The sequence below is a fragment of the Ranitomeya imitator genome, chromosome 4 (assembly GCF_032444005.1).
Source record: "Ranitomeya imitator isolate aRanImi1 chromosome 4, aRanImi1.pri, whole genome shotgun sequence".
Taxonomy (NCBI): domain Eukaryota; kingdom Metazoa; phylum Chordata; class Amphibia; order Anura; family Dendrobatidae; genus Ranitomeya; species Ranitomeya imitator.
The window spans coordinates 314,169,307-314,193,603 of record NC_091285.1 but is presented as its reverse complement, the minus strand read 5'-3'; the positions used below and the strand labels follow the sequence as shown (position 1 = coordinate 314,193,603).

At 41.2% G+C, this 24,297-nt stretch overlaps 1 protein-coding gene across 1 annotated transcript in view; it reads left to right on the top strand.

Annotated features, from left to right (window-relative positions):
* CTTNBP2 (cortactin binding protein 2) overlaps positions 1-24,297 on the top strand; it is a 223,242-nt gene that overhangs the window by 95,988 nt on the left and 102,957 nt on the right. The window contains exons 4-5 of the mRNA XM_069764853.1: positions 467-2,087; positions 14,599-14,802. Coding sequence (XP_069620954.1) covers positions 467-2,087; positions 14,599-14,802 — 1,825 coding nt within the window. The remainder of the gene's footprint in view (positions 1-466; positions 2,088-14,598; positions 14,803-24,297) is intronic.

Here is a 24,297-nt window from a genome sequence, read left to right as displayed (position 1 = left end):
GGCCGAAACGCGTTGGTTGATTTTTATTTTATACCATCAAGAATTCTTAATTTCCTCAAGCCCAGGTACCATGATCTTATCAAAGAAGTGAATTGCTATCTGCAAGATCTTCTCCTCCAACCATGGTGATGCAGCTGTGGCTTTTCTGTGGGGTTTTCTGTGTCATTTTTATACAATGTTTTTAAAAGAAGCCATTATTCCATTGTGGACACATCCAGAAGCATGCTATGAATGTGCTAAAATGAGATGTCTCTCTAGTGACAGATTTTGTTTTTGCTGCCTTTACTTTTTGCTTTAGTCTTTGCCTTCTGACATATTCATTGAAGCCAATAAGTTGTCAAAAGGAGCTTCAAGAACATATACATGAACAAGTAATATATTATTAATAGGAGAGATAAACCAGCAGAATGTAGCATAATTATATGTAACATTAGAATAATTTGGTTTGTTTTTTTCCTAAATGCAGCTCGAGTCAGAAAAAAGTGAGCTTCAAGCTATAGAAGAAGACCACAAAAAGTTATTGGCACGTCTAGAGGAAGAACGCGCCAAAAATAAACATGTTGTACTGATCCTAGTTAAAGAGTGTAAACTTTTGTCCAACAAACTAGTGGAAGAGTCTCAAAAGTTTGATGATGTAGTGTCAAAACTAGAATTGGAAAAGAAGAAGAGTTCTGAGCTAGAAGAAGCTCTAGCTACCGAAAAACAGATCAGGTCCCAAATGGAAGCACAGATGGAGGCTCGGGTTGAAAAACAACTTTCTGAATTTGATACTGAAAGAGAGCATCTCCATGCCAAGCTCTCACAAGAAGAAGCACACACCAAAGAACTACAAGATGAAATAGACAAGATGAAGAAAATGATTGAGCAGCTGAAAATGTATAGAGAAGAAGATAAAACAACTACATCTCTTCGCAAAAATAAAGATAAGCACTCTCTGTCTGCGGGACCTGGATCACGTTCTGTTTCTTGCCAGACATCAGTTGTCGATGGTGACTCTGAAAGTATAAAGAAGTCTCCTTTGACTATACCAGCCAAGCCATCAATAGTTAATCATGTCATGGCAAGCAATGCAAAGGGAAATGTTTGTACAAATTCAGCTTTTGTAAAACATGCTACAGATAGACATACTGTACAAAATGATTCCTTAACAGGTCTTCCTACAAACCATATAGTATCTTCATTTTTAAGCCGCACAGAAGAGAATGGCTGCTCATCAGAACAGATGAGCATTAACTCTGCCAACCCTAACATTCCATTTTGCACCACACCAGCTTCACCAAGCTACCTGTCTCAGTCTATGCAGAGTTTACATACAACTAGTTCTATCACAACCGTAAACTCAGGTCTTAGCCCTCGTATTCAGGCTGCCAAGTTTAAGTTTCAGGCAAATGCCAATGAGCATGACCAAAATGGAAACACGACTCAAAATCTTCAAACAAGAGAATTATCCCCCAACAGCCGTGAAAATATGGTTGCAAAGCAAATGGCTAGAAATACTGTGACCCAAGTCCTTTCTAGGTTTACTAGTCCTCAGGGGAATGCACAAATCAGACCTGGGTTCTCGCACGCAATGGAAACTGGTACATATCCACCAGTTGCTGGACGAATTGGGCATCCATCATTTGCACTTAAATCAACTTCAGTTTCAAGAGTTGATCGAGGAAATCCACCACCTATTCCTCCAAAAAAGCCTGGACTTTCCCAGACTCCATCTGCACCACATCCTCCATTAAAGACTCCATCAAATATTGGGGTGAAAAATGAGCATAAACCCATTACATCTGTTCCTACCACTTCAACACATGGATTCAGGGTAAACGAGGAAACTGTATCTAAGTCTTCACCTCAGCTGCCACCAAAACCATCTATAGATATACCTGTGGCATCTGCAGGCTGTGTCATACCAGCCATAGGCACATCACAGGTGGGTGCTTGGCATTCCCAATCCCCTGGATGGACCGAACCTGCATGTTCAGAAAGTTCCCTTGTCATTCCCACAACCATTGCCTGTAACTCCTCCATACACCCTGTTAGTGCCTCATCCTGTAGACCATGTGATTCAGACAGCCTCCTGGTAACAGCATCAGGTAATGGGATATCAGCTTTACACTGTTTACTCTGCCAAATGTATCATTCTGTGATTACTTGTTTCTTACCTTTCATTCTTCAGATAAGTCTCTATAGCACATTGTACTTCCTTTCATACATGGGGTATGAGAATCTGTTTTATTACCAAATCAGTTTGCACATTCTTTTCCCAACTGATTTTAGAGATTTTTCAGAATTGGGTTAGTGCAATCAAAGTATTTCTTTAAAATTCTATATAATACTATTTTTAGGCAAAATATATGGTGTTTGAGTGTTACGCGTGAGCGTTCTATATAGAAGAAAACAATTATAGCATTAACCGCATTGATGACTGCTTGCCAGATGCTGGTTTTGGAGGACATTTCTAATCTACGGTATATTATAGACAAAATAGACAACTGGAAATAAGGATATTTATTAGCTTAGTTGGACTATACAATGAACCATGGCCCCAGTTGGACAATTTAGGTTCATACATCTTGTTGTATTGCTGTAGCTGTCCATTTCCATTAGGCACTGGCACATGTAATTTTCCCAGAACTTCACTCAACCATCTGTAAGGTTCACCTTCATACTCAACAGTGCTAGCTTACTTATGAAAGCAAGACTTTTCTAGAAGGTGCATAATTGGCAGTTATAAACCCCCTCTACTGTAATTAAAAAGAGGGGCCCTATCAAGTCCTTGACTGTATATATTTTGTGACTCTCTAATTGCTTTCCAGTAGCCCAGATAAAAGATCCCAATGACACGGTGGCAGTCTCTGTTTAAGTGTGATGAGCTGCTCATGAACATTTAGCGACATATAAATTGTGTTTGGACTAAAGTTGCCTTTTCTTCTTATTCCTAGATTTGCCATTTTCCATCAAACAGTCTTGGCTTACTGTGCTCTGCACTTGTTCATGCAGTTTTGAAAAAAGCAGAACATTCTGCCAATTAGGAGGCCCAGCTTCACATAAAAATTCACAAGCGTTTGCCTTGATAGAAGTTAGGTCAGTAACTGTAACCACTTTCTTAATGTAATATTGCCAAAACTGAGTTTATCGGAGACTCTGTGGAGCCTCTTGTCATAATAGTATTTCTCCTGTTTGCTTAGGATTTTGTTTTATCGCACTTCTTAGACCTGTAACTGTTAACAACTCTATATTTCAAGGGGTTCTACAGATTTATGAATTTATTCTTTATTCAGCCTAGCTCTGAATGTGCTCTGAGATTGTAATTTACATCATGTTGGAATTCTGACCTCTATCTTAGAACTGGTGGATTGAAGCTGTAAGGTTGCCTTGTTTTTTTACGTACAACCAACTTCATAAGTCTTCAGAACCTCTTCTAATGGGAGGTAAAATGCTTACGAAAACCATCGAACCTAGAATACTAGTTGGCCTATAAAGAGCTACTAACAAAATACTAATTTACTGAACAGTTATATAACCTGCAAAAACATCTCAAGTGATGGAATGTCTCTAAGGTCATGGCCATTTCACATCTGGTGACTCTGTTTTTGGTAGGATGTGTGAGACAAAAAGAATATTAACCCCTTCCCGACCTTTGACGCATACGCTGCGTCATGAAAGTCGGTGCCATTCCGACCCATGACGCAGCATATGCGTCATGGAAAGATCGCGTCCCTGCAGATCGGGTGAAAGGGTTAACTCCCATTTCACCCGATCTGCAGGGACAGGGGGAGTGGTAGTTTAGCCCAGGGGGGGGTGGCTTCACCCCCTCGTGGCTACGATCGCTCTGATTGGCTGTTGAAAGTGAAACTGCCAATCAGAGCGATTTGTAATATTTCACCTAAAAAAATGGTGAAATATTACAATCCAGCCATGGCCGATGCTGCAATATCATCGGCCATGGCTGGACACACTTATGTGCACCCACCCCACCCCTCCGATCGCCCCCCCCAGCCCCCCGATCTGTGGTCCGCTCCCCTCGGTCCTGTGCTCCGCTCCCCCGTCCTCCTGCCCGCTCCCCCCGTGCTCCAATCACACCCCCCGTGCTCCAAACAAACCCCCCCGCACTCCGATCCCACCCCCGCACAGCGATCCCCCCCCCCGCACAGCGATCCCCCCCGTGCTCCGATCCACCCGCCCGCACAGCGATCCCCCACTCCGTGCTCCAATCCACCCCCCCGTGTTCCGATCCGCCGCCCCCCCCCCCCGTGCCCTGATCTCCCCCCCTTATACTTACCTGGCCTCCCGGGGACCGTCCGTCTTCTTTCCTGGGCGCCGCCATCTTCCAAAATGGCGGGTGCATGTGCAGTGCGCCCGCCGAATCTGCCGGCCGGCAGATTCGTTCCAGAGTGAATTTTGATCACTGAGATAGGTTATATCTCAGTGATCAAAATAAAAAAAAAAGTAAATGACCCCCCCCCCTTCCTTTGTCACCCCCATAGGTAGGGACAATAAAAAAAATAAAAAAAAATTTTTTTTTTCCACTAAGGTTCGGGTTAGGGGTAGGGGTAGGGTTAGGAATGTGCACACATATTCTGGTCCTCTGCGGATTTTTCAGCTGCGGATTTGATAAATCCGCAGTGCTAAACCGCTGCGGATTTATGGCGGATTTACCATGTTTTTTCTGCGCATTTCAATGCGGTTTTACAACAGCGATTTTCTATTTGAGCAGTTGTAAAACCGCTGCGGAATCTGCAGAAAGAAGTGACATGCTGCGGAATGTAAACCGCTGCGTTTCCGTGCAGTTTTTCTGCAGCATGTGTACAGCGATTTTTGTTTTCCATAGGTTTGCATTGAACTGTAAACTCATGGGAAACTGCTGCGGATCCGCAGCGTTTTCCGCAGCGTGTGCACATACCTTTAGAATTAGGCTATGTGCACACGGTGCGGATTTGGCTGCGGATCCGCAGCAGTGTTCCATAAGGTTTACAGTACCATGTAAACATATGGAAAGCCAAATCCGCTGTGCCCATGGTGCGGAAAATACCGCGCGGGAACGCTGCGTTGTATTTTCCGCAGCATGTCAATTCTTTGTGCGGATTCCGCAGCGTTTTACACCTGTTCCTCAATAGGAATCCGCAGGTGAAATCCGCACAAAAAACACTGGCAATCCGCGGTAAATCCGCAGGTAAAACGCAGTGCCTTTTACCCGCGGATTTTTCAAAAATGGTGCTGAAAAATCTCACACGAATCCGCAACGTGGGCACATAGCCTTAGGGTTAGGGTTGGAATTAGGGTTGTGGTTAGGGTTAGGGGTGTGTTGGGGTTACGGGTGTGTTGGGGTTAGGGTTGTGATTAGGGTTACGGCTACAGTTGGGATAAGGGTTAGGGGTGTGTTGGAGTTAGAATTGAGGGGTTTCCACTGTTTAGGCACATCAGGGGGTCTCCAAACGCAACATGGCGCCACCATTGATTCCAGCCAATCTTGTATTCAAACAGTCAAATGGTGCTCCCTCACTTCCGAGCCCCGACGTGCACCCAATCAGTGGTTTACCCCCACATATGGGGTACCAGCATACTCAGGACAAACTGCGCAACAATTACTGGGGTCCAATTTCTCCTGTTACCCTTGTGAAAATAAAGAAATGCTTGCTAAAACATCATTTTTGAGGAAAGAAAAATGATTTTTTATTTTCACGGCTCTGCGTTGTAAACGTCTGTGAAGCACTTGGGGGTTCAAAGTGCTCACCACATATCTAGATAAGTTCCTTGGGGGGTCTAGTTTCCAAAATGGGGTCACTTGTGGGGGGTTTCTACTGTTTAGGCACATCAGGGGCTCTGCAAACGCAACGTGACGCCCGCAGAGCATTCCATCAAAGTCTGCATTTCAAAACGTCACTACTTCAATTCCGAGCCCCGGCATGTGCCCAAACAGTAGTTTACCCCCACATATGGGGTATCACCGTACTCAGGAGAAACTGGACAACAAATATTGGGGTCAAATTTCTCCTGTTACCCTTGGGAAAATTAAAAAATTCTGGGCTAAATAATTATTTTTGAGGAAAGAAAACGTATTTATTATTTTCACTGCTCTGCATTATAAACTTCTGTGAAGCACTTGGGGGTTCAAAGTGCTCACCACACATCTAGATAAGTTCCTTTCGGGGTGTAGTTTCCAAAATGGGGTCACTTGTGGGGGGTTTCTACTGTTAAGCCACATCAGGGGCTCTGCAAACGCAACGTGACGCCCACAGAGCATTACATCAAAGTCTGCATTTCAAAACGTCACTACTTCACTTCCGAGCCTCGGCATGTGCCCAAACAGTAGTTTACCCCCACACATGGGGTATCAGAGTACTCAGGAGAAACTGGACAACAACTTTTGGTATCCAATTTCTCCTGTTACCCTTGGGAAAATAAAAAATTCTGGGCTAAATAATTATTTTTGAGGAAAGAAAACGTATTTATTATTTTCACGGCTCTGCATTATAAACTTCTATGAAGCACTTGGGGGTTCAAAGTGCTCACCACACATCTAGATAAGTTCCTTTCGGGGTCTAGTTTCCAAAATGGGGTCACTTGTGGGGGGGTTTCTACTGTTAAGCCACATCAGGGGCTCTGCAAACGCAACGTGACGCCCATAGAGCATTCCATCAAAGTCTGCATTTCAAAATGTCACTACTTCACTTCCGAGCCCCGGCATGTGCCCAAACAGTGGTTTACCCCCAAATGTGGGGTATCAGCGTACTCAGGAGAAACTGTACAACAACTTTTGGGGTCAAATTTCTCCTGTTACCCTTTGTAAAATAAAAAATTGCAGGCTAAAAGATCATTTTTGAGAAAATATTTTTTTTTTTTATTTTCATGGCTCTGCGTTATAAACTTCTGTGAAGCACTTGGGGGTTCAAAGTCCTCACCACACATCTAGATTAGTTCCTTTGGGGGTCTAGTTTCCAAAATGGGGTCATTTCTGGGGGATCTCCAATGTTTAGGCACACAGGGGCTCTCCAAACGTGACATGGTGTCCGCTAATGATTGGAGCTAATTTTCCATTTAAAAAGCCAAATGGCGTGCCATCCCTTCCGAGCCCTGCCGTGCGCCCAAACAGTGGTTTACCCCCACATATGGGGTATCAGCGTACTCAGGACAAACTGGACAACAATATTTGAGGTCCAATTTCTCCTATTATCCTTGGCAAAATAGGAAATTCCAGGCTAAAAAATCATTTTTGAGGAAAGAAAAATTATTTTTTATTTTCATGGCTCTGCGTTATAAACTTCTGTGAAGCACCTGGGGGTTTAAAGTGCTCAATATGCATCTAGATAAGTTCCTTGGGGGGTCTAGTTTCCAAAATGGGGTCACTTGTGGGGGAGCTCCAATGCATAGGCACACAGGGGCTCTCCAAACACGACATGGTGTCCGCTAACAATTGGAGCTAATTTTCCATTCAAAAAGTCAAATGGCGCGCCTTCCCTTCCGAGCCCTGCCGTGTGCCCAAACAGTGGTTTACCCCCACATATGAGGTATCGGCGTACTCGGGAGAAATTGCCCAACAAATTTTATGATCCATTTTATCCTACTGCCCATGTGAAAATGAAAAAATTGAGGCGAAAAAATTTTTTTGTGAAAAAAAAGTACTTTTTCATTTTTACAGATCAATTTGTGAAGCACCTGAGGGTTTAAAGTGCTCACTAGGCATCTAAATAAGTTCCTTGGGGGGTCTAGTTTCCAAAATGGGGTCACTTGTGGGGGAGCGCCAATGTTTAGGCACACAGGAGCTCTCCAAACGCGACATGGTGTCCGCTAACGATGGAAATAATTTTTCATTCAAAAAGTCAAATGGCGCTCCTTCCCTTCCGAGCCTTACCATGTGCCCAAACAGTGGTTTACCCCCACATATGAGGTATCGGCGTACTCAGGAGAAATTGCCCAACACATTTTAGGATCCATTTTATCCTGTTGCCCATGTGAAAATGAAAAAATTGAGGCTAAAAGAATTTTTTTGTGAAAAAAAAGTACTTTTTCATTTTTACGGATCAATTTGTGAAGCACCTGGGGGTTCAAAGTGCTCACTATGCATCTAGATAAGTTCCTTGGGGCGTCTAGTTTCCAAAATGGGGTCACTTGTGGGGGAGCTCCAATTTTTAGGCACACGGGGGCTCTCCAAACGTGACATGGTGTCCGCTAAAGAGTGCAGCCAATTTTTGATTCAAAAAGTCAAATGGCGCTCCTTCCCTTCCAAGCCCTGCCGTGCGCCCAAACAGTGGTTTACCCCCACATATGAGGTATCAGCGTACTCAGGACAAATTGGACAACAACTTTCGTGGTTCAGTTTCTCCTTTTACCATTGGGAAAATAAAAAAATTGTTGCTAAAAGATAATTTTTGTGACTAAAAAGTTAAATGTTCATTTTTTCCTTCTATGTTGCTTCTGCTGCTGTGAAGCACCTGAAGGGTTAGTAAACTTCTTGAATGTGGTTTTGAGTACCTTGAGGGGTGCAGTTTTTAGAATGGTGTCACTTTTGGGTATTTTCAGCCATATAGACCCCTCAAACTGACTTCAAATGTGAGGTGGTCCCTAAAAAAAATGATTTTGTAAATTTCGTTGTAAAAATGACAAATCGCTGGTCAAATTTTAACCCTTATAACTTCCTAACAAAAAAAAATTTTGTTTCCAAAATTGTGCTGATGTAAAGTAAACATGTGGGAAATGTTATTTATTAACTATTTTGTGTCACATATCTCTCTGGTTTAACAGAATAAATATTCAAAATGTGAAAATTGCAAAATTTTCAAAATTTTCGCCAAATTTCCGTTTTTATCACAAATAAACGCAGAATTTATTGACCTAAATTTACCACTAACATGAAGCCCAATATGTCACGAAAAAACAATCTCAGAACCGCTAGGATCTGTTGAAGCGTTCCTGAGTTATTACCTCATAAAGGGACACTGGTCAGAATTGCAAAAAACGGCAAGGTCTTTAAGGTCAAAATAGGCTGGGTCATGAAGGGGTTAAAGTAACCGTTTATTAACTGGATTCTGACTAGAGCAACACCTAGTTTTTCTATTTTAATTGTCCCCAACCAACACCGAAGTATACTTGTGTGGAGTAGTGCCGGCTGTATCTGTCTCTATATGAGGGCTATTGGAGCAGTTATATCGCAGTTCTATCAATATCAGACTTAAAGGGAATCTGTCACCTCATTTTGCCGCTATAAGCTGCGGCCACCACCATCAGGGGCTTATCTACAGCATTCTGTAATGCTGTAGATAAGCCCCCGATAGAACCTGAAAAATAAAAAAAAACAAGTTAGATTATACTCACGCAGGGTCAGTCCCGGTTCGGTTCGGGTCCGATGGGCGTCGCAGGTCCGGGTCCGGCGCCTCCCATCTTCATGCGATGACGTCATCCTCCTTGCTTCTGTTGCAGCTCCTGCGCAGTCGTGCTGATTTGTCCTGTTGAGGGCAGCGTAAAGTACTGCAGTGTGCAGGCGCCGGGCCTCTCTGACCTTTCCCGATGCCTGCAGAGAATTAGGCCTGTGCAGCAGCTGCGACAGAAGCAAGGAAGAAGACGTCATCGCATGAAGATGGGAGGCGCCGGATCCAGACCTGCGACGCTCATCAGACCCAGACCTCACCGGACGGCACCTGGGTGAGTATAATCTAACTTGTTTTTCTTATCTTTCAGGTTACATCGGTGGCTTATTTACAGCATTACAGAATGCTGTAGATAAGCCCCTAATGCTGGTGGCTGCAGCTTATATGCAAAAAAGGAGGTGACAGATTCCTCATTACCTATTACATCATTGGTCATATTCAAAAAGTACAAACATCTAGTAGAATCAGATAATCTTAACGGAGTTAGCTACTTTATAGTTAATATTAACAAATGTTTGTCAAACTATAGACCAAGCAATTTACTAATATGACACTTTTGCAAAGTCTGCATTTTCAGAAATTGTGGAAAGTATCCATTTTTTGTATTATAAAAACAATGCCCCCTCGCTTGGTCCACTTACTTCCCATCTGCACAACTCTCTCGACCATAAGATAGCTTCTGATGGAGGGTCATTTGTCTCAAAAAGTCACTCCGTCTCTGTTGAAACAATCTGCACTTGTAACATCTGTAATGTAATGCGGTTGACATGTGTTTCAGCAGAAATGGCTGGTTTATGTGCCTGGTGAAAGCATTTTCAGCATGACTGCTAGTATTTATGCCATCTATCACATTGTGGCCACAAAAACAGCAGCGTTAGTCTGCCACAATCCACTATTACTTTTCTTGCGTAAGGGTTGTCCTGTGTTTAGGTTTGGCATTTAGGTTCTATTCACACGTGGAAGAAATTTCTGGAACTGTCCCATTAATCTAAATAGTGATTTCAGAAGTCCATGTCATAGTTGCCAAAGACTATCGAGATACTTCAGAATCAATCCCATGAAATTCAAAACATCCATGAAAGAATTGGGGTGGGATTTATATAAAACCTATCGACAAGTAGATTATCCTTTACAATTTGGAATCATTCTTGACAGATTTGGGGGCATTCCTGGGCAAGACTGGTAACATGACTTAAATGTCCATATCTTTCCAACATCAGTGAGTAAGTTTGCAATGTGCTTACTGTCCCAGATGTATAGACCTGATGATTATCATCTCTCCTGATTCTTAGCCTTTACAGCATAATCTGGTTATTTGCAGCCAGCCAGAAGTCTCTTGATATTAGAAGTCAATGTTTATACCTAACTATTTTCTAAAGTTACATAATAAGTTTGCTTAAACACGCATAGTCTAAACTTGTTAGTAGCTCTTTAAGAAGAAAGTATTTTAGGTATTGGTCTTCATCAATTCTTTAAAAAGTGTTTAACAGCAAGAAAATGGTGACCAATACTCATTTATATCTTATATTTTTTTCCTTTTTGTCAAATTGCAATAGCTATCAAAGACATACATCTGTTTTTACTATAGTTTGCATTTAAATGACTCATTTTTTATGATTTCCAGCATGATGCATTTGAGTTATTGGTTAATTTAAGCTCATAGATTTTCATACCCCATGATATTTATTTTGTATTAAACTGCAATTATTTTTCTTCAAATTGTGAAATCACTGTCTTCACCTCCTTGATATGCAATAATTTTTCCAATGAATGGGATTTGGCTTGGAAGTAGGGCAAAAAGATTAAAATATTGATTTTGGCTCTCAAATTAACCATCTCCACATTCTGAAGCTGATGCCAGAAGCTGTTCTTCTGTCTTTACTCCCTTTTCCATTACTGCATGTTTTTCCGGCTTAAGCAAATGCTTCACTCGTTGGCTTCTTTTGTATGACACATTTTTTTTTTGCTTCTTAAATAATTTGTTCCTTTCTTGAAAAGTGATTTAGACATGTATGTTAAATGGTAAGAGAAAATTTGCCAGTTTGTTAAAATTTATTTTGTTTATTGCATTCACGTTTTTTGCTGTCTTCCCCATATACCATATACCATGCAACCAGTATTGTGTTAAAACAGTGTTAAATTTCTCATCTTATATATCATGATGATAAACTTCCCTTTTGTTTTCCCAGTCTTTTGACAGTGGCAGAGTTAACAGAATGTTAAGAGGTCTCTTTAGCAAACTTACTGGATTTCACCAAATTCCCTATAAAACTTTTAAAATGGGTTAATGGGCTAGATTTACTAAACGGACATAAATTTTCTTACATTGTTAAATCTATCATCTCAATTAAACTTAAAGGGAACCTGCAAACATAGTTTTAACCTGCAAGTTAACACCATTAAAATCATTCCTTCCTTACCTGTTAAAGCAGCGGCTACAGGGAGAAAATGAAGTTATAGTCTCATTGAGCAGCTGCAGGGAGGATATAAGTTCATTTTCTTACTGGTGCCTCTGCTCCGGTAAGGCAGGCATAATTTTAACTCTGTTTTCCTGCAAATTACTACTATATCTGCAGGTATGAACATGAAAAATTCCTTTATCATTTCAAATTGAGAGTCCTCAGTGGTTGATACCTCCAGATTTGGATTGTAGGTAACTACTAGAGGTACCCGGTTATTTTTTTCTTTAGCTTTGTAATGTAGCAGATGATTCCTTGATATTCTGGTGGCTCTTGTAATCTGGTTTTCAATTGTTCTTGAATGGTAGCCCTGATTCAAAAAAGCCTTTGCCTGATGAAGAGACCTGTGTAGTCTCGAAAGCTTGCAATTTGTTACCATCTTTTCAGTTAGCCATTAAAAGGTATCAACCGCTGAGGACTCTCAATTCTAAATATTTTTCTATTTACTGGCTAACATGGTACCAAGATATATATCTTTCCTTTATCATTTCAGATAGTTTATACACAGGTAGATTTAACGTTAGCTATAAATTTATCATACATCTTTGATCAACTTTTGTACCTTTTGTTTATATGAAGTCGACAGATCTTTCAGCATTAATGCAGCAGTATATGTTTTTTTCAGATATTGCTGTCTTAGGCTGGGGTCACACTTGCGAGTGCAATGTGAGAAATTTGCACGAGTCTCTCGCCTCAATACCCGGCACTGCCGCCGGCACTCGGGACCGGAGTGTGCGGCTGCATAGAAGTACATGCAGCCGCACATGCAGTACATGAGACTTGCGCGAGTTTCTCGCATTGCACTCGCAAGTGTGACCCCATCCTTAAAGATAGCCATGCACATTAGACAGAAGTTGATGGTTGAACAATCATTGAATGAGCTATAACTTAACGATCATTATTCTGACACCATTACAACTGGCCATTCATGTTCATTCAAATCAGTCAATGAGCAAACAATATTCATCGAAATGTTCTATTAACTTTCTTTTACTGGAAGATTGTTTATTGACCATCGACTACCACATGAAAACTGACGACATGAGCACAGTCCATGATCATTTAGTTTAAAATATAGTTTATGATCAATTTTAATCAACAAATTGTCATTGTGGTTAAAATCATCTTTCAACTTCAAATTAATGTCTATGGGCACCTTTTGGTGTCCATAGTCATTATTAAGCTTTCATACAATCAAGAAGCCCTCACAGTGAATCTAGATATCTGAAATAAATGGCTAACTGTTTTTGAAGGTCTACCCAAACTTCTGCCATGATGTTAGAAGATCTGTCATTCTTCACTACTGTAAATGAGGTGCAGAGAGTTCCCATTCACAGTACTGTAGGTGCCTTGTGTGAGGGTATGCTTCCTGAAGGGTTTATCCGCTACTCAGACAACTCCTGAATCCCTATGTTTCCCCCAATAAAGTAATAACACTTATGCTCTCCTCCAGTGCCGTGCCAATCCAGTTGTGTCAGCACTGGCTTTTCCGGGGCTCGTGTGACATTGTGATATTGCGGTCAGTCAGTGTTGGCTTCACTCTCCAGTCCTTCAGACAAAACAAGACATCTGGAGGAAGTGAGAGAGCAGACAAAGCTCTCTCTTCCTCCTTTGTCCTTAAGAGAGGAGCATGAAGACCGCATTGATTGGCTTTAGGGATCGCTTGACATAACAATGTCACATGTTCCCCGGGTAAGCCGTTGCTAACACTGCTGGAATGGCGCTGGCACCAGAGGTGTGTATAGGTGTTATTATTTACATGTTATTATTTTACATAGCAATTCAGAAGGGGTTGTTCCAGTAATGGAAAACCGCTTTAAGGGTATGAACTCACAAACTTTTTGATGTGGATTTTTTCCTTGATGTTAACAGTGCAGGGAAAACAAGCATTTTGCCACCAAGTCACATGAAATCTCACACTATATAATCAATGGAAAATTAGGTGATATGCATTCCATGTTGTAATGCATTGAAGGAATATTAAAGTAAGAGTAAACTACCACTTATCCATGGGTTATGTGATAACTACTAGATTAGTGGGGGTCTGAACGCTGAGATTATGGCACTGCCAGAGATCGCGCTGTGCTGTTCCCTGTTCTGGCAACCAGTTGAGTCTCATTGGTTAGATTTCCGCAAACGTAACAATTATCACCTATTCTGTGCATAGGTAAACACTTTTTTGCTATAGTATTCCTCATAACAATATCATGCATGATATCTATATTGATGCTAGTTCTTAATATAGCCGTATGCATGAAGCCTTAGGCTGGGTTGGAAAACGACAGTGATGGTGAAAGTTCCACACTTGTTAATATTATATGTATAACATTGTGTATAGAGGGGGAGGGGATGTGCAGGTAGTCCTGATTAATTGTGCTCAACCTGAATGATAATCTAAGTTGTAGTCTAACACAGCTCTGTGTAGCCCCAGCATTAAAACCATGAGGATTTTTAGTGCAGCCGCAGTTATTCCCATTCACATGTCTATTGGCCACGTAGTTCTGTCTAGTGAATGTAGCCCAAAGACCAAGAAGCCTGTGGTTTACTGGCATAGCTTTACATTTCCCCAAATCATCCTAATTAACTATATAACCATAGCTATCTACCTAACCTGTGATTACGTTAACATTTCTATAAATCTAATCATACCTCTTTTGTATCAACCAAGAAATGATATCATTGCTAATGAAGTCCAGATCCTGTTTTTTTTTACTTAACCTGCATTCTTTCCAGATACTTATATCTGTATTCCCCTTATCATCTATTACTTTGACTCACAGGCTGGTCACCCTCCTTAACTTCTTTGTTAACAAGTGGTGGTCCTGTTCCCCTGGGAGACAGGTCCACCCTTCTTCACCAAGCTGCTGCCCAGGGAAACGTCACTTTATTGTCAATGCTGCTTAATGAAGAAGGACTGGATCTAAATAACTTATGTAAAGATGGCCATACTGCCTTGTATTCTGCTGCTATCAACGGACATACAGGTAAAGTGTTATGCTACCTGGATATACAAGTGTTGTTGTTTCATTTCTTTAGGCTAAAGTTAATTTACACTGGTTTCATGTTTATCCTAGATATTAAGAGGAAAATAATGACAATTTGAGGTCCGATTTCATTGCCTAGCCTGCAGGGCCTAAATATTGGATCAAGGGGATGGGTGCTATTTAATCTAATGCATGTAAATCAACCCATTCCGACATTCATAGAATTGGTCTTAAAGTGATAACAGTAGTGGACAACCTGTTCTGAAAGAAAAAAAAAAAAAAACACATTCTCATCTACCAAAAACAAAGAAGTCAACAAATCTCCAAAACGTCAATAAAAAAAATATAGAATTTTATCAATCAACAAATTCGTAAAATAATACAAAGCCATGCTATTTAGCAATGGCGCATAAGGAAACCTTTTCCATGTGTGAAAATAAATGAGGTTCACAAACTGAGCCCTAAAAATAGACATCAAAGGGTCATGCAGCATAAAAATGTACATGGAAAAGTAAAAAGTGAATATAAATCAATACATCTTCAGCAAGATGTATTGATTTCTATTACTTGCTGGGTCAGTATTGGCCATGCTTGCAGTTGAAATTTGCTGTTACTATTTGGTTACATATACATTTCTGCTATATAAGTATTAGGTTTTGCACATATATATTTCTTGTGCCCCTTCTCCATGTCATACATGGTAACCTCCTTTCTTACTCTCTGTATGTGTTTGGGTGACAGCTGCCCTGTTATGATTTTACTATTCATAACCTTTGATATTTATTAAGTGTGTTGGCTTCACACAATCGCATACAGATTTCTGCTGGTGATGATTTGACTGATAGTTCAGTAGCTATGTCACCCGACTCCTCCATAAACAGACTCCTCGGATTATCTCGAGAGAAAAGGATTCTCACTCAGCAGACTTGCCAGATTGCCACCCCCCTCCTCCCTTACTTCATCTGTCTCTGAGGCCCCCAATCTGTCGTCTAAGTCCACCAATATTGATGATTTCTGTTATTTCACTGGAAAAAATAAATTCTCATTGCGGAGCTATTGTTTTTACTAAAAGCGAACCTGTCATCAGGATTTTGCTAAGTAAACTACAGGCATTGTCAGGACGGCACTGTTATGCTGATTAAAAAACAACCACAAGATGGATTTCTTCAACCCAGTTATTTTAATCTGTGTTTGCAGTTTTGAGTTAATGAGCTGCTCGTGCTTCGGGGCGGCCTGCGGGTGGGTCTTTTTTTTGTACTCTGTCCTCATCAGCATTATTCTCGGCTTAAATTACGGCTCATTGAGCCTTCAGTGACCTGCCTCCTATTTTAAATATTGCACCTGTGCATTTAATATTCTGGTCTTTAAAAAAATGTTGCTTCAACGAAATGGCAACGACACCAGCAATGCTCTCAATCTGCACATGCGCCGCACACTGTGTTCTGGGGATCAGTGCGGGAGCACGCACAAGAAGAGGAAATTGTCGCTACTAAACATAGCAACAGTATCGCACTGGTTCCCGAACACAGTGGGTGGCGCATATGTAGATTGAGAGCATTTCTTGCTTATAGATGCTACTGCGCATGTGCCGCTGCCGGCATCATTTTCTTCAAGCAAATTTTTTTTTTCTTTAAGACCAGAATATTTTGCAGTATTGAAAATAGGAGGCAAGTCACTGAATGTTCAGTGACCTGTCATCTAAGCCCAGAATTATGATGATGCGGCCATTGCATGAAAAATTGAACCGCCCACAGGCACATTGCGCAGCATTAGCATCTTATTAACTCAAAAGTGCAAGAACAGCTTAAACAACAACCACAAGGCACATTTCTTCAACCCAGTTATCATTTTAATCAGGGTAACAGCGCCAACCTGACAATGCCTGTAGTTTACTTAGCAAACTCCTGATGTTTGGTTTGCTTTAAACATAACAATATCTATCATGGAAGCTCTGATACAGAGGTGATAAGCAGAGCTACCAGTGTTGGAACTTCACTTAAAATGTGTCTCATATTTTACATTTGTTGTCATTAATCCTGTATATACTGTATGTATATGTGTGTATATACAGTGTATACTTCTCTCCATTGAAATTGCAAAACCAAGAAGGAAAAGTCGTAGAATAATGAAAATTACTGGATTGATAATATGGAAACAATGAGAAAATGGAGACAAATTTTTCAAATGATCTCAGCTTCTTCAGTATCGAGCATGAGCACCACGTGCAGAAATATATGCAATTCCTTGCCTTGGCATACTATCATTGAGGTTATTAATGGTTGTCTAAGGAATGTTCTGCCGCACTAAATGCTCTTGAGCACTCACATCATCAAGATCCGCTGTTGGCAGCTCCCTTTGCATTTGTGAACCAATGATGTACCAGATGTGTACGATTGGAGACACTGCAGTCCATGGTAGAATGTTTATGCCATGCAGATCGCTCACAGCATGAGCAGCATGCTGCCTGGTGTTGTCTTGTTGACAGACCACTACTGGTACCCTTTGGAGAAATGGCTGTACCACTGCCATTTCAATGTAACGACAAGCTGTTAGTGTATCTGGAATGAAGAACAAACACATACCTGCTGGGAGTCTGTAGTCACACCCCGTAAACAAAGCAGCCTGGAAAAGGAAGAGCTGCTCTGTTGACGTGAAGCATCAGAATCGCTGAAAGGAGCAGTCTGTGATCGCTCTAAGTAGGCGCCAAGCAGAACAGGCAAGTAGTTAGCAACTACCTGCCTTTCAATTCTTATATGCGGCACTCACCCCAATTCAGCAGTGGAAGGCGTGAACTTTAATGGAGAACATAAACAGATACAAAAAATCCGTTAAAACATCAGGTGAGCAGGAGGGTGCGGTGTTGGAGCGTGGACGACGGCCGTTTCGCACACCAGGTGCTTCGACTGGTCCCGATACTGTGTATATATATATACTGTGTGTGTGTATGTATGTATGTATGTGTATATATATATATATATATATGTATGTATATATATATATATATATATATATATATATATATATATATATATATATATATATATATATATATATATATATATATACATACACACATATATATATATATATATACACACACACTAGATGGTGGCCCGATTCTAATGCATCGGGTATTCTAGAATATGCATGTCCACGTAGTATATTGCACAGCCCACGTAGCATATTGCCCAGTCACGTAGTAAATTGCCCAGTCACGTAGTATATTGTCCAGCCACGAAGTATATTGCCCAGACACGTAGTATATTGCCCAGACATGTAGTATATTGCCCAGACACGTAGTATATTGCCCAGCGACGTAGTATATTGCCCAGTCACGTAGTATATTGCCCAGCCACGTAGTATATTGAACAGCGACGGAGTATACAGACTTAAAATAAAAAATAAACATATACTCACCCTCCGTTGAAGTCCTAGCCCTTTGTGCGGTGTACGCGGCAGCTTCCGGTCCCAGGGTTGGTATGGGCGCAGGACCTGTGATGACGTCGCGGTCACATGACCGTGACATCATGGCAGGTCTTTCTCGCAGGACCTGTGATGACGTCGCAGGACCTGTGATGACGTCACATGACCGTGACATCATGGCAGGTCTTTCTCGCAGGACCTGTGATGACGTCGCGGTCACATGACCGTGACGTCATGGCAGTTCCTTGTCGCATACCATCCTTGCCACCGGAACCTGCCGCTTGCATGGAGCGGAGCATCGCGAGGAGCGGGAAAGGCGCCAGAAGGTGAGTATATGATGATTTTTTTTTTTTTTATTATTATTTTTAACATTAGATCTTTTTACTATTGAGGCTGCATAGGCCTGTGTGAGCGCTGACTGGAGGGGAGTACGGAGCGGGCACTGACTGCGGGGAGGAAGGAGCGGCCATGTTGCCGCCGGACTGCACCCGTCGCTGATTGGTCGTGGCAATGGTCGTGGGCGTTTTGCCACGACCAATCAGCGACTTGTATTCCATGACAGACAGAGGCTGCGACCAATGAATATCCGTGACAGAAAGACAGACAGACAGAAGGACAGAAAGATCGAAGTGACCCTTAGACAATTATATAGTAGATATATATATATATATATTATATATTTTAGTGCCTTGCGAATGTATTCCGGCCCCTGGAACCTTTCAGCCTTTTCCCTCATATCATGCTTTAAACATAAAGATACCACATGCAAGTTTTTGGTGAAGAATCAACAAGTGGAACACAATTGTTATTTTAAATTTTTTTCGAAATTCAAAAACTGAAAAGTGGGGAGAGCAATATTATTTGGCCCCTTTACTTTCAGTGTAGCAAACCCGCTCCAGAAGTTCATTGTGGATCTCTGAATGATCCAATGTGGTCCTAAATGCCTAATGATGATAAATATCCACCTGTGTGTAATCGTCTCCGTATACATGCACCTGCTCTGTGATAGTCTCAGGGTTCTGTTTGAAGCACAGAGAGCAGCATGAAGACCAAGGAAAACAACAAGCAGGTCCGTGATACTGTTGTGGAGAAGTTTAAAGCCGGATTTGGATACAAAATTATTTCCAAAACTTTAAACATTCCAAGGAGCACCGTGCAAGCGATCATATTGAAATGAAAGGAGTATCAAACCACTGCAAATCTACCAAGACCCAGCTGTAACTCTAAACTTTCATCTCAAACATGGAGAAGTCTGATCAGAGATGCAGCCAAGAGGCACATGATCACTCTGGATGAACTGCAGAGATCTACAGCTGAGGTGGGACAGTCTGTCCATAGGACAACAATCAGTCGTACACTGCACAAATTTGGTCTTTATGGAAGAGTGGCAAGAAGAAAGCCATTTCTCAAAGATATCCATAAAAGGTGTCGTTTAAAGTTTGCAACAAGCCACCTGGGAGGCACACCAAACATGTTTAACCCCTTAAGCCCCAAGGGTGGTTTGCACATTAGTGACCGGGCTAATTTTTACAATTCTGACAACTGTCCCTTTATGAGGTTATAACTCTGGAACGCTTCAACGGATCTTGGCGATTTCTGTTTTTTCATGACATATTGTACTCCATGATAGTCGTAAAATTTATTCGATACAACTTGCGTTTATTTGTGAAAAAAACTAAAATTTGGTGAAAATTTTGCAATTTTCCAACTTTGAATTTTTATGCCCTTAAATCACAGAGATATGTCACACAAAATAATTAATAAGTAACATTTCCCACATGTCTACTTTACATCAGCACAATTTTGGAACCAACATTTTTTTTTGCTAGGGAGTTATAAGGGTTAAAAGTTGACCAGCAATTTCTCATTTTTACAGCACCAATATTTTTTAGGGACCACATCACATTTGAAGTCACTTTGAGGGGTCTATATGATAGAAAATACCCAAGTGTGACATCATTCTAAAAACTGCTCCCCTCAAGGTGCTCAAAACCACACTCAAGAAGTTTATTAACCCTTCAGGTGTTTTACAGGAATTTTTGGAATGTTTAAAAAAAAAAATTAACATTTAACTTTTTTTCACAAAAAAATTTACTTCAGCTCCAATTTGTTTTATTATACCAAGGGTAACAGGAGAAAATGGACCCCAAAAGTTGTTGTACAATTTGTTCTGAGTACGCTGATACCACATATGTGGGGGTAAACCACTGTTTGGGCGCATGGCAGAGCTCGGAAGGGAAGGAGCGCCATTTGACTTTTCAATGCAAAATTGACTGGAATTGAGATGGGACGCCATGTTTCGTTTGGAGAGCCCCTGATGGGCCTAAACATTGAAACCCCCCACAAGTGACAACATTTTGGAAAGTAGACCCCCTAAGGAACTTATCTAGCTGTGTTTTGACAGCTTTGACTCCCCAAGTGCTTCACTACAGTTTATAACGCAGAGCCGTGAAAATAAAAAAATCACTTTTTTTCCACAAAAATTATTTTTTAGCCCACAGTTTTTTAAATTTTTCCAAGGGTAGCAGGAAAAATTGGACCCCAAAAGTTGTTGTCCAATTTGTCCTGAGTACGCTGATACCACATATGTGGGGGGTAACATGGGGGCACATGGCAGAGCTCGGAAGGGAAGGAGCACCTTTTGGAATGCAGACTTAGATGGATTGGTCTGCAGTCGTCACGTTGCATTTGCAGAGCCCCTGATGCACCTAAACAGTAGAAATCCCCAGAAGTGACACTATTTTGGAAACTAGACCCCCCCAAGGAAGATGTATTTTGACAGCTTTGAAACCCCAAGTGTTTCACTACAGTTTATAACGCAGCGTCGTGAAAATAAAAATTAATTTTTTTCCCACAAAAATGTTTTTTTAGCCCCCCAAATTTTTATTTTCTTAAGGGTAACAAGAGAAATTGGACCACAATAGTTGTTGTCCAATTTGTCCTGAGTATGGTATGTTTATACCGTTCCACGTTTGGTAAAATGGATAAAGCAGTTTTATTCTTCGGGTCAGTACGATTACAGCGATACCTCATTTACATCATTTTTTTTAAATGTTTTGGCGCTTTTATACGGTAACTATTTTATAGAACAAATAATTATTTTTGCATCGCGTTATTCTGAGGACTGTAACTTTTTAATTTTTTCACTGATAATGCTGAATGGTGGCTCATTTTTTGCGGGACAAGATGACGTTTTCAGCGGTACCATTGTTATTTATATCCGTCTTTTTGATTGCGTGTTATTCCGTTTTTTGTTCGCTGGTATGATAATAAAGCATTGTTTATTGCCTCGTTTTTTTTTTTGTTTTTTTTTTTACGGTGTTCACTGAAGGGGTTAACTAGGGGAACAGTTTTATAGATCGGGTCGTTACGGTTGCGGCGATACTAAATATGTGTACTTTTATTGTTTTTTTTATTTAGATAAAGAAATGCATTTATGGGAACAATATATTTTTTTTTAATTTATTTAGGAATTATTTTTTTTTACACATCTAAAATTTTTTTTTTTTTTTCTACTTTGTCCCAGGGGGGACATCACTGACACTTTGCAGAGCACTGTGTCATATCAGCGATCTGGCATACCCTGCTCCTGGCTTACCAGCGCCTGCTCTGAGCAGGCGCTTGGTAAGCTACCTGCAGGACCCGGAAGTAGCTCAGTGGCCATTTTGGATCCTGTACCGATCGTCTCAGGAAAGCACGCAGGGAGCCCCCTCCCTGCGCGATGCTTCCCTATGCCCCCGGAACACTGCGATCATGTTTGATCGCAGTGTGCCAGGAGTTAATGTGCCGGGGTCCATGACCGCTCCTGGCACATAGTGCCGGATGTCAGCTGCAATAGTCAGCTGACACTCGGCTGCGCTCCCCCCGTGAGCGCTGCCGATCGCATATGACGTACTATCCAGTCACTGGGAATTAAGTCCCAGGTCAGCTCGACGGGATAGTACGTCATATGAGATTAAGGGGTTAAGAAGGTGCTCTGGTCACATGAAACCAAAATTGAACTTTTTGGCAACAATTCCAAACGATATGTTTGGAGTAAAGGCAACACAGCTCATCACCCTGAACACACCATCCCCACTGTCAAACATGGTGGTCGCAGCATCATAGTTTGGACCTGCTTTTCTTCAGCAAGGACAGGGAAGATGGTTAAAATTGATGGGTAGATGGATGGTGCCAAATACAGGACCATTCTTGAAGAAAACCTGTAGGAGTCTGCAAAAGACCTGAGACTGGGACGGAGATTTGTCTTCCAACAAGACAATGATCCCAAACATAAAGCAAAATCTACAATGGAATGGTTCACAAATAAACGTATCTAGGTGTTAGAATGGCCAAGTCAAAGTCTAATGGTACCGTCACACATAACGATATTGTTAACGATATCGTTGCTTTTTGTGACATAGCAACGATATCGTTAACGAAATCGTTATGGGTGACAGCGACCAACGATCAGGCCCCTGCTGGGAGATCGTTGGTCGCTGGGGAAAGTCCAGCACTCTATTTTGTCGCTGAATCGGCGTGTGTGAAGCCGATTCAGCGATGTCTTCACTTGTAACCAGGGTAAACATCCGGTTACTAAGCGCAGGCCCGCGCTTAGTAACCCGATGTTTACCCTGGTTACCGTTGTAAATGTAAAAAAAAAAAACACTACATACTTACATTCCCGGTGTTTGGTCATGTTCCCCGCTGTCAGCTTCCCGCACTGACTGGTGAGTGCCGGCCGGCCGTAATGTACAGCACAGCGGTGACGTCACCGCTGTACTTTACGGGCAGCGCTCAGTCAATGCGGGAACACTTTTCAGTGTTTGAGTTTCCACATAAATTTAAAATAACCAATAAATTTTTTTCAACCTTACAATTGTGTTCCACTTGTTGTTGATTCTTCACCAAAAATTAACATTTTGTATCTTTATGCTTGAAGCATGATATGTGGGTAAAGGTTGAAAAGTGGGAATATATATGTATCTACAGTATGTGTGTGTGTGTATATATATTATACAGTACTGTGCAAAAGCTTTATGCAGCTGGGAAAATATGCCGCAAAGTAAGAATGCCTTTAAAATTAAAAGTGTCTATTTTTATTAGTTAACAAAACATGAACAAGCAAAAGAGAAATTTTAAATCAAATCAATATTTAGTATGACTACCTTTTGCCTTTAAATGATTATCCATTCTTCTAGGTACACTTGCACACATTTTTTTGAAGGAACTCGGCAGGGAGGTTATTCCAAACATCTTGGAGAACTGACCACAGATCTTCTGTGGATGTAGGCTTATGCACATACTTCTGTCTCTTGTAATCACAGACAAACTCGATATTGTGATCAGCTCTGTGGAGGCCATATCATAATTTCCAAGTCTCCTTCCTAATTGCTGAAGATAGTTCTTAATAACATTGGCTCCACAATTTCTTCTGTAACAGGCCTAAGACCCCAAACATACAACCAGTCAGTCATTTTCCTGATGGTAGTGTATGATGGATAAGTATCTGTGTGACTCATCATTGTGGGCATCATTAATCCTGACTAAGTCTTCAATTCCATTTGCTGAAATATGGCCCCAATCTTGCAAGGAACCTCCACCATGTTTCACTGCCTACAAAAATATTTAGAATTGAGAGTCCTCAGTGGCTAACACGGTACCAAGATATATTTCTTTCCTGTATCACTGCCTACAGTCATTCATTATTGTACCGCTCTCCAGCCCTTTCGTGAACTAACTGTCTTTTGTTTCAGACAAATATTTCAAATTTCAAGTCATCTGTCTACAGCACTTGCTGCCATTTTTGTCTGTGCCTTACTTCCTATTTTTTCATGCACAGTTGAATTACTTGGTCTTGTTTCCATATTGAATGTGGTCAGTTCAGTATGAATTTTTGGTCACAATTCTTCCATGAAGACCACATCTGGCCAGACTTCAAAAAGTAGAAGAATGTAGCTCGATCCCACTGTTTGCTTCCAATGTTGAACTGATAGCACTGCTGGACATCTTCTGATTTTGAAGGGAAGTAAATATGATGTGTGTTTTATCTTTTGCATTGTTCACTTTGTCGACCACAGCATCTTCGGTCAT